General features: G+C 41.8%; 1 protein-coding gene across 2 annotated transcripts in view; it reads left to right on the top strand.

Annotated features, from left to right (window-relative positions):
- The window catches only part of dicer1 (dicer 1, ribonuclease III), a 141,695-nt gene that overhangs the window by 11,993 nt on the left and 111,712 nt on the right, over window positions 1–17,990 (top strand). For both annotated transcript variants that reach the window (XM_089005186.1, XM_089005187.1), the window contains 2 exons: window positions 653–783; window positions 8,183–8,317. In XM_089005186.1, coding sequence (XP_088861312.1) covers window positions 653–783; window positions 8,183–8,317 — 266 coding nt within the window. The remainder of the gene's footprint in view (window positions 1–652; window positions 784–8,182; window positions 8,318–17,990) is intronic.

Genomic DNA, 17,990 nt, shown 5'->3' on the forward strand with positions numbered 1-17,990 from the left:
CCATACGACACTACCTCACTTTACATACAGAAATTACATGTATTGTCTGTTGTCAATTGTATGCCTTTTTTAGCCACGTTATAAGTGCCTTGCATGTCTTGCACGCTGGGTCGGAGAGGACATTAATTTCATCTGTGCTGTATGTCATGCATATTAGCATATTTGACAATAAAGCTGACCTTGACTTTGACTTGACTTTGACTTTTCCATTTGACTAAAAATATCAGCCTTTGTGTTCTGAGTATTTTAGATGCGATGAAACTTTTTTCTGATGTCAGTTAGGAAACAAAAAATGTTGTTGTTTGTCCTTTAAGCTTGTATTTTAAAGTTACATTGTTTGAATTCCTCACAATTATTAAAACTGTCTCTCAGTCTTCAACTCTAAAGCCGTTCAGCAAGGCAGCGTTATGTCAGACATTACATACCTGGGGTATTTCACAATAATTTTTTTTTGTTCGTTTTGCCCTGAGTTTAAACCAATTGTTTGTATTCTTGGTGAATTTCCTTTCTATCATCTGATTTTTTTATTTTTTTTTTGGCTTCCATTTGTTTTTGACAATCAATGTTTTTTTTACTGAGGATTTCTGTGAACTGAAATAATGTTTTCATTTTTGTGCATTTCATTTAAAATTAGTCTTGTTGTTTTATGCAGCCTTGGCTGTTGTCCAGCAAGCAGCGGCAGTCAGAACTCACTCTGACCTCCAAGTGGGAGAGTACACAGATATGGAAGAGACTTCATCATGGACTTACCATCAGTGGAGTGAAAAGATAATCAAGCAGCAGGTATGTGGATTCCACCTTTTCTCTTAGATGTCTATCCCTTAAAGGACAACCGACGTCTCCGGACAAGTTGTGTCCATAATTTGTAAAATTGCTTCAAATGACTTCTACTGAGCGTATTTTAAAAATATTCCATCGCATATAGCTATATTTTACGTTTTAAGACTCGCGCAGAATATTCAGGAAGTCTTGTTTTTGAGTTGGTGACGAGTCCGTACGTGATGTCACTAAAGGAACGCCCCCTGACCGAAAAAAAGATTCATTGTAGCAGTCCTTCCATCATGTCAATGTATTTTGCTGTATTGTCTGGTCTGAAAACCTTGTGTTGCACACAAAAGCTGCCAGAAGAGGGCGTCCAAGCTCCATATAAGGCAGGGGTCGGGAACCTTTTTGACTAAGAGAGCCATAAAAGTAAAATATTTAGAAATGTTTTTCAGCGAGAGCCACACGCACGCGCGCGCGCACATACAAACGCTCGTGTGCGCGAGCACACACACACACACACACACACACACACACACACACACACACACACACACACACACACACACACACACACACACACACACACACACACACACACACACACACGCACGCGTGGCCACTTTTCAACAAAATATCAGAATGTATTATTTAAAATAACTTTGTGATAGTACTCACCATTAACATGGATGGTTTTCCGTTCCTCATGTTTGGTAAAAATCCAGGAAAACGATCGGAATGAAAGTCAATTTGCCGGTCCAGAGGCGAAGTTACTGCTAGCTAGCCTGCACACGGCTCATAAGCTTCCACACTTGCTATCTGCGATCTACTTCTCGCAGAAGTATGTTGATGCTAACGTTAACATGGGGCTTGTTAAAATGTCACTGACATTCGACTGTTTCATCGATGGTATTGTTTCATTGCAAATTAGAATCAGAGCATTTTCTCTCCTCTAATGCGCCGGTGCATTCAGGCTTAAGTGCACAAGTTGGGCTCATTTAAAGGGGTGTTTACCTGTTTCAACATGACGGCCACTATCATCCAATCAACATGGCGCTTTCGGCCATTCTAGGTCAGTGTCATCCAATCAAAATTGCGCTTTCCGCCAACTGCAGCCCCAACGGGAAATGAACGACGAAAAAAATGACAATATGTATTATAATATGTAATATTTATCGGCGAGCCATATGCAATCATCAAAAGAGCCATATATGGCTCGCGAGCCATAGGTTCCAGAACCCTGATATAAGGTATTTATCAACGGAAACGGAGGTGGCCACAGGAGGTCGCCATTTTGTGCCTCTTTTCTGGTGATCGTTTCTCCCCAATGTTGCCTCAAAATGCCATGGAATAAATTATTTAATCAATTGCAAACATGTACGCTTTCTTCTTCAGAACTATTTGAATCATATTCATAACTGGAGGAGTAACAAGAAAGCATATTCTCCGAATCTGAAGCCATTGTTTTGATTCTCAAGCAATGCAAACTGTCACAAACTGGGGTCGGGACTTTCTGAAAATGCCCAATTCGCAGCTCATTTTTTTCAGATTTTGGACACTTTAAGTCATTTTTATTGGTGTTTTGCATTTGAATAAAAATATACTGCGTGTTTTGGGTATTTTAGATGCTATAAAACAGGGGTCACCAACGCGGTGCCCGCGGGCACCAGGTCGCCCCTAAGGACCACATTAGTCACCCTCAGGCCTGTTCTAAAAATAGCTCAAATAATGCCACTGAACACCGGTAATAAATAATACACCATGTTTTTTTTTTTTTTTTTTTTTTCCTCCAACCATACGCTTTCGCGCTTTGACTACCGACAGGCAACAATATAAAAAAACGCCTTGAAAAGTGTTTAATATAAATCAACTTTGACCTCGTATAGTTGAAAGGTCAGTAATGTGGGCATGCGTAAACCGCGGAGTTTGTGGAGAGCTAGCGGGGGCAGCGAGAACGAGAGGAGTTGAAAAAAGAAAGAAAACGTATCATTTTCACGATGACTGTTTTTTTTTTACCACTGTGAAAGGATCCTGCGTGTGTATTATTTGCGGGGCGACTGTGGCGACGGCAAAGCGGCACAATGTGGAGAGACATTTCACAATGTGTCACAAAAGCTACCATGCTAACTACCCACCGGGCAGCGCACTACGAGCGGAAAAATCCAGTGAGTTAAAAGCAGCGTTGCGCAAACAGCAGTCTTTTTTCACGAGACCGGTTAAAAACTCCCAAAAAGCAACAGAAGCCTCGTTTAGAGCTACGGAATTCTTGATAAAGAAAAAGAAAGCTTTTTCAGACGGGGAGGTTGTCAAGGAAGCAATGATGTTAATTGCTAAAACTATACTTAAAGACGAGAAGTATGGAACCGATGTACTCTCCACTCTCTCCGATGTTCAACTCGGCGCAACTACAATGGTAAGAAGAGTTTCGGCGATGTCTGGGAACTTGGCAGACCAGCTCGACCGGGATCTGGCGAGATGCAGGTGGTTTAGCATCCAGTGTGATGAGTCGGTGGACAGTAACAGTACGGCGCATGGTCTGATGGTCTTCATCCGGATGGTGTTTGATGATTTCTCCACCAAAGAAAAACTTCTGACAATACTACCCCTGAAGACAACTACGAGGGGAGTTGACATCTATAACGCGGTCAAGGAGTTTTTGGTGGAGAAAAAGGTGCCGCTGGAAAAGCTAGTATCAATGACTACAGATGGGGCTCCTGCTATGGTCGGCCGACACACAGGATTCATCGCTCTCTGTAAAGGTGACTCAAACTTCCCAAACTTTCTGCATTACCACTGCATGATTCACCAGCAGGCCTTGTGTGCAAAAGTGATCGGCTTTGAGCACGTAATGACTCCCGTCGTAAAGATCATTAACAGCATCCGCTCCAAAGCTAAACAGCACAGAACATTCAAGGAACTTTTGGAGGAGCTGTCAGCTGAATATGGTGACCTGCTACTACACACAGAAATACGATGGCTCAGCAGGGGACGGATTTTGCTTCGTTTTTTTGTCACTTTTGGGTGAAATCAAAGAGTTCATGCAGTCCAGAGGTGAGGACACCTCGCTGCTGGAGGACACTGAGTGGACACTTGATCTTGCATTTTAGACAGACATTACTGGGAAACTGAACAGTTTGAACTGTGAGCTGCAAGGCAAAGGTAAAACCATTACTGATATGATTAGTGCTTTAAATGCATTTAAAGCTAAGAGAAACATTTTCTCTGTGCACTTACAGAGAAAAAAGGCGCTGCACTTTCCCTGTGCAGATGATGCTGAAAGACAATGCTTCTGCATCTGAGGCCTTTGACAAAGTTGCAGAAAAGTACTCTCAGGTCATAAACAGAGTTGGGCAAGAGTTTGAGAACAGGTTTTGTGACCTCGATCAGCTTGAGCCATGTGTGTCGTCCATTTCTAATCCTTTCATGAACGTGGACATATCATGTATTGCTGAACAGTTAAGTGCAATGTTCAGCCTGGATGCTGAACAGCTAGAGATGAAAATTGTAACACTGCAAAATGACCTCCCCCTCAAAGCCCATCAGACTGCACCAACTTTTTGATGCTTTATTGACACATAAAAGTACAGTGGTGTATGCACAGCAGCTATGAAGGTTGTAAGCCTGTTTGGTTCAACTTATCTTTGTGAATCAGCCTTTTCTGACATGAATTTCATCAAGAACAAACACAGAACACGGCTCACTGTTGCACATCTACAAGACTCACTCAGAGTTGCAGTGTCAAGTTACACACCAGAGTACAACACACTGGTGAAAAGCATGCAATGCCAGGCTTCCCACTAACTGACAAAGAAACAAATAACAGATTTGGTGTCCAGTTCAATGTGTGATATAAATTATTTAAAAATCTGACTGTTAATTTTTTACTTCTTGTATTTTTGTATTTAATTGATTCATAGAAACACTGGATATGATGTTTTCATCCAAAGTGCTATGGACTTTGTATGCCAGGGGCGTCCTTCCCAAAGTAGTGCATGATTTGTCAAAAAATGTAAGTGGTTAGTTAAAACGAGACTTTTTCTTCTCCTACAAAAGTGATCATTTGAAAAAGTTTCGCTTAGAGAAAATATAAAATAAAGTGTTGCATATTGATTTTAATCTCTTTATATATTTATTGTGAGAAATCATTTAACATGATCAGTTTCTTCACATAGAGAAATATCACTAATTATTAATAATAACATAGATTTGAAGGTAAATTGAGCAAATTGGCTATTTCTGGCAATTTATTTAAGTATGTATCAAACTGGTAGCCCTTCGCATTAATAATTCCCAAGAAGTAGCTCTTGGTTTCAAAAAGGTTGGTGACCCCTGCTATAAAACGTTTTTCTGATGTCAGTTAAGAAACAAAAAAAGTGAAGTCGGTTGTCCTTTAAAATAAATGTGATGGTGTCTCACAGCAGAGATGGCCAGTTATTTGTGTCTTTTATCCAGGGATGAGCTTTCTGACTTTTTCAGACCCAAATGACCATTCTGGAGAAAAGCGCAAATCCATTCAGAAAAATTTGGGGAGTGAAATTGGGTGGGAGAGAGGGTTCAGTGTTCCAATCGCCCGCCTTCCGCGGAGTCTCGGTTGGCATGTGTCTGGGAGGGGGTCTCCACGTTAGAATCGAAGGCTGGCACAAGCACGACTATCATACTGTACTTGAGCTCCTATGGGATTAGCGCTAAATCGAGTTTCACCCTTGCCGTGCTTTCCCCGTCGGTTTTCACAAACCCCTGAGCATAACTCGACAGTTAGCTGGTGGTAATGGCGCGTGAGACATAGGTAGATAGCGCGAACTACTACATTATTGTACATGTTTGTTACAAAACAGTTATTTTGTATCGTCATTTTGTGCAATGCTGCTCCGGCAAATAACCATCCTACTTGCTCGATATTGTCACGTTCGGATTGACAGCAGGGGGTGGGCCCACTCCTCCCCGCTTCCTTCTTCAGGACAGCGGGTACGAAAACGTGACGCTATCAACTTGTATTTGTACTTTGTATTACCCTGGACTTTGTCTTCGGTGCTCGGTCCGAGCCCCCCACCCCTCACATCCCGTAATCCTTTTGGGATTGTTCCGTTTCTGCACTACCGTGTGCGAGTTGCTTCTCGCCATTGTCGGGGTTCCTAAGTAAGGGTCTGTCTCTGTCTCTGTCTGTCTGTATGTAAAGCAAAAATGACTTGCTGTTACCTTCCCAAAACTTTACCAATATCTAGCCATAATCACCATTGTTTTGGTGAATTCCAAAGCTGTAGTAGAGGATATCTCTGGCTTTTCCGTAAACCGCCGGAAACAGCCAAAAGGTATCATCAAATATTCATTTACCCATGGTGCATTGCATTATTTACATCGAACATGGCGGATGGATGCAATATGGAGTGTCAGAACATGAGTAAAAGTCTAAAATACATTAAAAACAGGCAGCAAATAAACATTTTCTCATTTTTTTAAAGAAACAATCAAACCAGTCTGTGAAGTATAGTGATAATTTGTCGAAGCAAACTTAGTGGACAATGGGAATGATTTCAGAGCTCTTGCAGCACATTAGAAATTTTAAAAGCAAAGAAAATGGTTTAAGTAGACACGCGTAAGAAATATTGTGCTAAGTCTGTTCTCATTGTCTTCTCTGTTTTTTTGACAACGATACTAGTGCAGCGTGTTCTACCGGAAACAAATTCCTTGTGTGTCCTACATACTTGGCAATAAAGATGATTCTGATTCTGATAATAGCATAGCAAATTTATTATACATAAAATAAGGTATATTTTGTGTAGTTTTAAGGCTTAGAAAATTAGTAGAACATTATGTTTTATGGGGACCTGGGAACGGATTATTCTCATTTTAATGGTTTCCTCTGGGAAAGTAATTTTTTGGGATACACACTTTTTGCCTTACACACTGTCAGGCAACCAATTAAATTCGTAAGCCAATGTAGCACTGTAACAATGAACTGAATGTGCAAATAGTAGAAAAAAACTGTAAAACTGTGAGGTATTGGTGCAAAAAAATGCACAAAAAAATTCAGATGGAAATAATATGCGCCAACTATACCAAAGGCGATACATTGAGCAAAAAAGTCATTTGAATGATATTGGAATTATACAAAGACTGTCTGGGGGAAATGTATTGGTACAATGTAGCAGGAAAGCTAAAAAAAATCTGACACTGAGCAGAAGAGTTCTAATTGACTTGTCATTGAAACAAAAGCTCCAAATATTGGATTGATGTCTTATAACAGAGTTTTAAATAACGTCTGCCAGGAGGCCCGGGCCGTACAACTTTCAAAACGTCTCGGCCCGGGTGGCCGACAACTTCTTCAAGAAAAAAAAAATATATATATATCCTTTTTTTTCAAATCAAAAATTTGTTTTATTCAATAAAGCAAAAGCAACGAGCAACCCGTGACAAGCCACGTGGACTCCTCTTTCTAAGTGCCTTTCAAAACTCTCAAGTACACTTTATAGTCACGGTGTAGTCCAAAGCACGAAAAAGGCTTATGAACGTTCGTTTGGCAATTTGCATACTCGGCACAGCAGCCAATCAGAAGCCTGTTTCGTACTTCGTACTTGAAAGTTTTGAAAGGCGCTTAGAAAGAGGAGTCCACGGGGCCTTTAGCAGGCAACGCAAACATTGCGTTGTGCACCTTGACGACTAACGACAACTGGAACAAAATCTTCAGCAAGGGATATTCACCATAAATTAAGCAAGTGAGAGTTTGTGGTAGGTACTTCCTTAATTTAAAAACAATTCTTCATACTTTGCAACAATGTTTTTTTTGCGATTAGTCGTCTTATTGTGTTTCAAGTTGTGAACAATGGGGCAGGCAACTTTTCAGAGTTGTCTGCCCTGGTGTCCGCTAACTTTTTGTCATGAGTTTCAGACACTGGTAATAATATTGCATTAATTTGCAATGTTTACAAAATGTTTACATTAACAATATAACGGGTAAACCCTAATTGTTAATATAAGCTTTTTACACATTTTGAGGTACTGTCGGTGTGGAAATTGAAAGAAATGTGGTTCAAAACAGAGTGAAAACACTGCTCAACAGGGCTTGTGCTGTGGAGCGTGGTAATCCAGATCACTCAGTAGAAAAAAAATAAAAAATTCTCGACTAATATTTTTATACACTTGAGAATGCAATAATCTAAAGTCACAAAAGGTAGCCTAGAGAACTCAGGCCACCGATGGCCTGAGGGTTGGATCTACAGTAAATGGATGATTGAGTCAGATAAATTGCACCTCAAAACCTTTTTTGTTTCTGTGACAGATCTGGAAAAACACCAGTTATATATATATATATATATATATATATATATATATATATATATATATATATATATATATATATATATATATATATATTTTAGATTGACATGTATTTTCTGTGTTATTCTGATCTCATTTGGTGTAGGTGCTGGTAATGACGTGCCATATATTCCTACATATACTGAGGAATCAAATCTTACCCTTGACGAAAATCAACTTGTTGGTTTTTGATGATTGTCATCTTGCCATCACCAATCATCCCTACTGTGAGATAATGAAGGTGAGTGTGTCAGTGTTAAAAGATTATTTAATAATCATACTTTGGTGGGTCTGTGTTCATTTTGTCTGCGCATACACTCACACCGAGAGATAATTTGGAGTGTTCAATCAGCCTGCCATGCATGTTTTTGGAATGAAACCGGAGTACCCAGAGAAAACATGCGCAGGCCCAGGAAGAACATACAAGCCAGAGGAGGCCAGAGCTAAAATTGAACCTGCTACCTCTGCACTGTGAGGTCGATGCGCTAACAACTGGACCACAAGGCTGATCCCGAATCTAAGACACTTTGTTTTATTTGCTGCTGTTTCCTTTTAGTCAGTAACGGCACCTCTTTGACTCTGTACATTCTGTTGTACATGATACTTCAGGTGGTTGTGACACACAAGACACATTTTCTCACACACAAAGATTTGAGGTGGAAATACAGAATATAATTTTTACTTTTTAGCCTTGACATGTCTTGGACCTGATCCAGACAACTCCAATCTTGACAAACTGCTTGAGTACAGTGATACCTCACCTTACGAACGCTTTAGGTCACAAACGTTTCCCCTTACGAACATTGAATTCGCGAGAATATAATCTTGGCATATGAACTAGTTTTCAACGGACAAACCAAACCACACAGCGCCACGGTGGCTGGCGGATTTGTTTTCGGCGGAAAAACACAAAACCACACGGTCGAACTGCGCCACTGGAGTATTTTTGCTATTGTGGGACTGAAAAAGACCCCAACACAGGCTAGTGTTAAACTGAAGAGGACACAAAAGAAAATTACGATCGAGCAGAAGAAGGACCTCATCGAAAAACACGAATGAGGTGTGCGTTTGTGTGACTTAGCGTCCCAGTCCCAATATGCTAAGTCGACCATTACTACGTGTGGCTAAGGGTGTTTCTGTGTTGTCTAAGCAACAGTCTCAGGCAATAGAAGAGGTTGAAAAACTTCTGTTGATTTGGATTAACGAAAAGCAGCTAGCTGGGGACATTGTATTATTGCTGAGAAAGCACGGCAGCTTCACTCTGATATCAAGAGGCAACTATATCAATGACCATCACAAAGACAAGCACTATAAAAGACTTTATTATACTGTACAGTTTATTTCTTTAATTACAATCCAATGGCACATTTATTATACATGAAATAAGGTATATTTTGTGTAGTTTTAAGGCTTATTTAGTAGAAAATTATGTACATGGGAACGGATTATTCTAATTTTTAATGATTTCTTATGCGAAATAAATGTTTGCCAGAAGAACATTTCGCCTTACATACACTTTCTGGGAACCCATTAAGTTTGTAAGCTGATGTATCACTGTATTTAAAAGAAGTACCAAATAAACCGAAAACTATCAAATATTAGGAAAGGTAAAGGATGATAAAGTTAACAGTGGCGCTAACGAACTGAAAGTCGAAGGACACAGATCTTTCAGTGGAGGTAACTCACACAACTTCACATACAATGGCTGATTTGGAAACTGTTTTGAGACAGTAAGAGATGAGACAGCAAACAGACAGAATGGCACATACAAGACATCAAGCGTGACAAACGGCAGGATTGATGTAGAAAAATGTATTCAAGATGCAGATGAGCATGTCTCGCGCATCCTTTCATGTGACCTAATCAAACTTTCAAGAAAGTTGCGATGTGGGAGCCATACTAGATAATGTTCGCCACTATGGGATCAAATAAGGGGATGAAAAAGCAATTTCTTGGTTCTCGTTGTACTAAGTTCATCCTGTCTACTTGATATCTAATATTAAGCAGAATCTTTACTTACAGACAGTGTAGGTGTTCAAATAGCTGACATGTTTCGGCGACTACTTCCACCTTCGTCAGAGTGTCACAGATGTTGTTGTGACGCGCCATTTTCAGCTGGTGTTGCTATGAGGGCGTGACCTACCTGTCAGATCTGACAGGCAAGCTGAGGGAGCTTACATGTTCTCTACAACCTGGAGCAGCATCATGGAGGGACGGACGGACAGCGGGGGGCGTGACTTGCCTGTCAGATCTGACACGTAGGTCACGACCTCATTGCAACACCAGCTGAAAATGGCGCGTCACAACAACATCTGTGACCTCATTGCAACACCAGCTGAAAATGGCGCGTCACAACAACATCTGTGACACTCTGACGAAGGCGGAAGTAGTCGCCAAAACATGTCAGCTATTTGAACACCTACACTGTATCAAGTAGACAGGATGAACTTAGTACAACGATTATGTGAAAGTTTTGGAGAGACATGCGTCAAGGAGTTTCGCCTCCTCGAAAAGCTGTCAAGGAAACGGGCTCGCTATTAAAACCACCTGAGATTCAACCTGCGCTGCCGGGACGAAGAAGTCGTACCGGCCAGTCCGAGGATTAAAAACCCGATCGATCCCAACCAGGAACGCGGAAAGAATCATCAAAAAGGTGCGGATGACTCTGATAAATGAACGAATACGATGCACAGCAAACAAACTCAACAACATTAGCAGTGATCTACAGCGGCAAACGGAGCAATTCGAACTCCGGTTCCCCCTGGACAATTAGACAAAAACAACGCTACATGGACATCTTCACAAGGAATTCACCGCGACCAAAAACCGACACATACGGAAATTAGACAAACTCATCACGCAAAAGAAAAAGGTCGAATCGAACACATTTCAGACAAACGATAAATGGATACATAACATGTCACGCTACGACCTCACACAAGCAGAACGCAGCATATTATCAAAAGGTCTCAATTACGCAGTCGCCCCCAAGAAAATACCATACAACGAATTCATTCTCGCAACAGAATTAGCGTGTGAAAAAATACAGAACCCAGGACAAAAAGCAGCATTACGCAATGAAATAGCAGGCATCTTAAAAACGGCCAAACCACCACCCAGCAATATTACTAAAGAGGGAGCAAGAGCCATGATAACACTATCAAAAAACAAAGACATCACAGTACTCCCCGCAGACAAAGGCAGAACAACAGTTATTATGGACACAGAAAAATACGAAAAACAGATGCAGCAGTTATTACAGGACGACGCCTATGAAATATTAAAGAAATACCCAACAGAAGAAAAGATAAACTTAAAGCACTACTCAAACCCCTATTAAACGAAAATAAAATAAACAAAGAGTCGTACAACCACCTGGTACCCACAGCAAACATCATCCCCAGGATTTACGGCACGCCAAAAATACATAAACTAGATACACCCCTCCGCCCCATAGTAGACAGCATCGGATCAGTCACGTACAACTTCTCCAAAGCATTATCGGAAATAATAAAACCGCTACTGGGACACACGGACCAACACTGCGAGAACGCAAAGCAACTTGCTACAGAACTCGCCACCATAAAATTACAGAAAGACGAAATGTTCATATCACATGACGTCATCTCACTTTTCACCAAAACACCCGCCAAAGCCACCATTCAGATAGTACAGGACAGACTCAAAGCAGACAGGACACTCAAAAAACGAACAGATCTAACAGCACAGGACATAACCCAGCTACTTCAGTTCATTGCCACATCCACATATTTCCAATTCAGAAACACCATATACAGGCAAAAAGAAGGGTTCGCCATGGGGGACCCACTCTCTGCCATCATGTGTGGGTTCTTCATGGAGGACCTGGAACAGAAAGCGCTTTCAACAGCCCCGGAAATATACAAACCAACACTATGGAAACGGTATGTGGACGACATTCTGGAAAAAAATCAAAACAGGACATACGCAACAACTTACGGAACACCTCAACTCCATAGACACCACAGGCAGTATCAAGTTCACCCATGAAGAGGAAATAAAACAATCCATCGCCTTCTTGGACATGAACATACACCACACGGACAACGGGGACATTAAAATAAAAGTACACAGAAAACCCACACATACTGACCAAAATCTCCTTTGGACATCTGAACACCCCACTATTCATAAGTTGTCAGTTGTCAGAACATTACATGAACGCACCACAATGATCACGGACCCGGAGGACAGAACACAGGAGGAAAAACATACAACACGCACTACAAAAATGCCAATATCCTCAGTGGGCAATAACTTTAAGGGGGCAGAGCAGGTCAAAAACAAAAACAACACAAGACAGGAGAGAAAGAAAAAGCAAACAAACAAACAAGAACGACAGAGCAATGGTAACATTGCCATACATGAGAGGGGTCACAGAACGCGTACAAAGAGCACTGTGGAAACACAACATAAACACACTGGTCAAACCACACACAACACTCCGACAAATCTTGGTACACCCAAAGGACAAAATACACCCAGAAAATAAATGCAACTCAATATATGAAATCCCATGCAAGTCATGCAATAAATCATACATCGGGGAGACAGGAAGGAGTTTCAATACAAGAAAAAAAGAGCACAAGAAGGAGTGCGAGAAGGAGACAGCAACAATACAAACAAGAGCAATAAAAGAACAAGCACAACAGGAGCACCATAAATCAGCCATCACGGACCACTGCAAAAGAGAAAATCACATCATGGACTGGGAGAAGGCCAGAGTCATCCGCACCGAAGAAAACAAACATCAGCGCTTGATCAGGGAGGCCATTGAAATCCGGAAGCGAGGACCAAGGACCATCCACAGGGATGAGGGAGCTTACATGCTCTCTACAACGTGGAGCAGCATCCTGGAGGGATGGACGGACAGCGGGGGGCGTGACTTGCCTGTCAGATCTGACAGGTAGGTCACGCCCTCATAGCAACACCAGCTGAAAATGGCGCGTCACAACAACATCTGTGATACTCTGACGAAGGCGGAAGTAGTCGCCGAAACATGTCAGCTATTTGAACACCTACAATGTCTGTAAGTAAAGAATCTGCTTAATATTAATTTCTTGGTTCATTTCTAGACTCTTATTCAGAGAGAAGCTGGAGCTACTGCTGTGTTTGAATGTGGTCCTCAACAGTCACTTCTACTCTTTCTTTCTCATCATCCTCATTCATCAATTCTTCAAAGTACTCTTTCCATTTTCCCATCACACCTGTACCTGTTAATACATAGCCATCTCTATCTTTACTCACCCTAACCTGCTGCATGTACTTAGCATTTCTGTTTTTCTGTCTCGCCAACCTGTATAGGCCAGTCTCTCGTTCCTTGCTGTCCAGCCTGGCATACAAATCACCGTAGGCTTCTTGTTCGGCCTTTGCCACCTTTACTTTCACCGTGCGCTGCATCTCCCTGTACTCTTGTCTACTCTCTTCTGTCCTATGTGTCCCATTTCTTCTTTGCTAACATCTTTCTGTGTAACACTCCTGCACCTCCTAATTCCACCACCAAGTCTCCTTATCTACTTTTCTTCCAGGAGTTACACCAAGTACTTTTCCGACCTGTCTCTCTGATTACGTTTGTTGTAGTTTGCCAGTTATCTTGCCCACCCAGTGCTTGTCTTAATTTTGAAAGGCGCTTAAAATGAAATTTATTATTATTATTATTATTATTATTATTATTATTATTATTATTAACTCCTTCCTCATCTCATTTTCCGTACCGCTTATTCCTCATTAGGGTCGCGGGGGTTGCTGGAGCCTATCTCAGCTGTCTTCGGGCACGAGGCGGGGGACACCCTGAATTGGTTGCCAGCCAATCGCAGGGCACACAAAGACATACAACAGTCACTCTCACACCTAGGGACAATTTGGAGTGGTCAATCTGCCTGCCATGCATGTTTTTGGAGTGTGGGAGGAAACCGGAGGACCTGGAGAAAACCCACGCGGGTCCTAACTCCTTCCTAATTATTATTATTAACTCCTTCCTAAAAGTCATGCAGCACTCGCTTTCCACATTTTTCCCTGCTCTGCTTTTGCTTCATTCATCTTCCTGACTACCAACGGCATCGGACACACCACCGTTCTATGCTGTCTGGCTACACTCCCACCAAACACTAATTTGCAGTCACTGTCCTTCAGCGTTCCTCATCTGGAGTCCAAACGGCGCCGCGAGAGTGGCTGCCTTTCCAGCAGCTCCTGTGTTTTGCTTTTCTACTTTCATTTCTTTCATAACTTTGCTGCTATGAAATGTAAATTTCTCCACTGCGAGACTAATAAAGGCAAATCCAATCCAATCCAATCCAAACATGTCCATTACGTCCGCATCATCTTTGTTTCCTGGGCCAACATGTCCATTGAAGTTTCCACCAATTACAACCCTCTCACTTCTAGGGATGTTCTGTATGACTTCATCAAAGTCCAACCAACATTTCACCTTTTCCGCCAACTCACATCCTACTTGTGGGGCATACCCACTAACAACATTGAACATCACACCTTCAATGTCGAGCTTCAAACTCATCATTCTGTGATAATCTTTTTACATCTAAGACATTCCTAGCAAACTCCTCTTTTAAAACAACCCCAACTCCATTCCTCTTCCTGTCTTCACCATTATAGAACAACTTGAACCCTGACCCTAAGCTTCTAGCCTTGCTCCCTTTCCACCTGGTCTCCTGGACACACAGTATGTCTAACTTTCATCCGCTGAGTCATGTCAACCAACTCCCTACCTTTTCCTGTCATTGTTCCTACATTCAACGTCCCTACTCTGAGTCCTATACGCTTGGTGTTCCATTTCTCTCTTTTCTCTGTCCTTCTTTGACCAATAGTAGTCCATTTTCCACCAGCACCCTGTAGGTCAGGGGTCGGGAACCTATGGCTCTCGAGCCATATGTCTCTTTTGATGTTTGCATCTGATAAAACAAAATATATGTATTCACTTTTTCGCTGTTCATTTCCTGTTTGGGCTGTCGTTGGGTGAAAGATATATTTTGATTGGATGAGACTGACTTAGGTGTCGAAACAAGTAAACTCCCGCTTTTGAATAAGCCCAACAAGTAAAAGAGATGACGAGTATTGCACACTTCAGTTTGAATGGACTGAAGGATTCGCCTTTATGGAGAGAACAGTTTCTGCCGTGATTCTAATTTGCAGTGAAACAATATCATCGATGAAACAGTCGCATGTCAGTGGCACTTGCATTATCAGAATCAGAAAACCTTTAATCGTCCCACAAATTTGCATTCCACAGCAGAAATTTGAAATGGGATGGGATTGAGGAAAGGATAGAAAAATAAGATATTCTAAGCATCGTAAAAATGTCAGCAGACTGAGATGTATACTGTAAATGTGCAGAACCGTTTCATAAAAAAACTGTACATAGTGCATCTATCAACAAAGGTACATTGAAATATGTAGCTGTATTGCATCAACGCATATTTACAGTACAAGAGTCCGGGTATTTTTACACATGTGATCATTGAGAAGCCTGACTGCAGTCTGTATGAACGAGCGGCGGTACCTCTCCTTCTTGCAGCGCGGGTGTAATAGTCTCTGGATGAAGGAGCTACGCAGTGCTGTCAGGGTGGGCAGAAGGGGGCGGGAGGTGCTGTCCATCATTGCTTTCACTTTGCCCACTTCCTCCAGAGAGTCCAGCGAGCATCCCAGAACAGAACTAGCCCTCTTGACCATGCACTCCAGTCTTTTCCTGTCCCGGGTGTTGATGCTGCCTGACCAGCAGACAATTCCATAGTGCATGGCTGAACCGACCACAGAGTCATAGAAAGTCTTTAGGACGACCCCTGCACACCCAAAAAACTCAGTTTTGTAAATAGGAAGTGGCGACTCTGTCCCTTTTTGATTAGGGTATCTGTGTTTGCAGTTTATTGTTGAGAGTAACGCCAAGGTACTTGTAGGAGTTCACCCTCTCAATGGCCGTACCCTGGAGACAGGCGTCTTGTCAAACCGATTGAAAAAGCGGTTTCGTTTATCTGCCCAGTCCTTGTCCTTCTTGTTCAATGTCACTGGGCTTTTGTGTACTGATATATTTCTCAGGGCCTTCCAGACACCAGCGGCATTGCTGGCTTGCAGCTGTTCCTCCATTTTCATCCTGTAGGCCTTCTTCCCCTCTCTGATCTTTCTCCTCAGTTGGATCTACACTGCCTTCAGTTCCTCTCTGTTGCCTGACACAAAAGCCTATGGAGTTAGTTGTTGATTTCTGCAGGAAACAATCCTGACCTGCACCATTGAACATCCAGGGTACAGATATCGAGTAGAGGACCTGTGAAAAATACCCGGGTGTTATTCTCAACAATAAACTGGACTGGACTACAAACACGGATGCCCTAATCAAAAATGGACAGATTTGCCTCTCCATACTCAGGAAACTGAGGGCTTTTGCGTTCAGGGGTCACTCCTTACGACTTTGTATGACTGTTGTTGCTTCAGCCATCCACTATGGAATTGTCTGCTGGTCAGGCAGCATCACCACCCGGGACAGAAAAAGACTGGAGCGCCTGGTCAAGAGGGCCAGTTATGTCCTGGGCTGCTCGCTGGACTCTCTGCAGGCGGTGGACAACAAACTGACGCTAGCTAAATTAAAAGCTAAGGGTTAAAAAGGGTTAAACATTAAAGGACAACCGACATCACTTTTTTGTTTCCTAACTGACATCAGAAAAACGTTTTATAGCATCTAAAATACCCAAAACACACAGTATTATATGTTTAGTCAAATGCAAAACATCAATGAAAATGACTTAAAAAATGACTCAAAATCTGCAAAAAAAAATAACCCGGAAGTGGCCAGTTTCAGAAGGTCCCGCCCCCTTGTTCGTAGCGTAACCCCAAGACGTCTTGCCTTGCTGGAGAATCAAAACAATGGCTTCAGATTATTAGAAGATTCTTTCGAGTTACTCATCCAGTTATCAGAATCAGAATCATCTTTATTGCCAAGTATGTAGAACACACAAGGAATTTGTTTCCGGTAGAACACGCTGCACTAGTATCGTCGTAAAAAAAAAATTGCTAAGTGGCACTATACAGTTCCACAGGCTGATTAATTCCTTACACGGAGCTTTGTCGCCCTCTTCTGCCTCTTTTTGGTGCAACATGAAGTTTTCAGACCAAACAAGTACAGTGAGACCTCAACTTACGAACTTAATTGGTTCCCAGACAGAGTGTGTAAAGCGAAAATTGTGTATCTCCAAAAAAAATTCCAATAGGTAACCATTAAAATGGGAATCCGTTCCCGGGTTTCCATAAAATATACTTTTCAACTAAATAAGCCTTAAAACTACACACAACATACCTTATTCTATGTATAATAAATGTGCTATTGTATTGTAATGAAAACAATACACTGCATTGTATCATAAAGTCACTTTATTTACATTTGTGATGGTCATTGATGGCTTGATGGAATGGCGTTGGAGGTCGAAGGTCAAAGGGAATTGCTGTTTGGAAAGAGCGGCACATTACATGAGGACTGTAATGGCTTATGGAAGGAGAGTCACCTTCCATAAGGACTGTTGGTAACTTAACCTCTGGTGCTGTTCGGTCCTGTGCTTCCGCCAAAGATCACTCCGCCAGTCGTGGTGGGTGTGTATTATGAAAATAGTGCTTATTATAAGGTTTAATTTTCTGAAATTTGACGTTTGTAAGACGGAAAGTTTGCAAGATAAGGTGTTTGTAAGTTGAGGCCTCACTGTCCAGCAAAAGGACTGCTACAATGTGTCCTTTTTTTGGTCAGGGGCGTTCCTTCAGTGACGTAGGGTGAGGACTCGTCACCGAGAGAGTGAGAGAAAACACACACACACGAAAGGGAGATGACAGAGTATTAAACCAAAAAACAAAAGTGAAAAATAAAAGAAAAAACATAACAA

This window comes from Hippocampus bargibanti, linkage group LG09 (assembly GCF_051943395.1).
Source record: "Hippocampus bargibanti isolate YZ-2025 linkage group LG09, ASM5194339v1, whole genome shotgun sequence".
NCBI lineage: Eukaryota > Metazoa > Chordata > Actinopteri > Syngnathiformes > Syngnathidae > Hippocampus > Hippocampus bargibanti.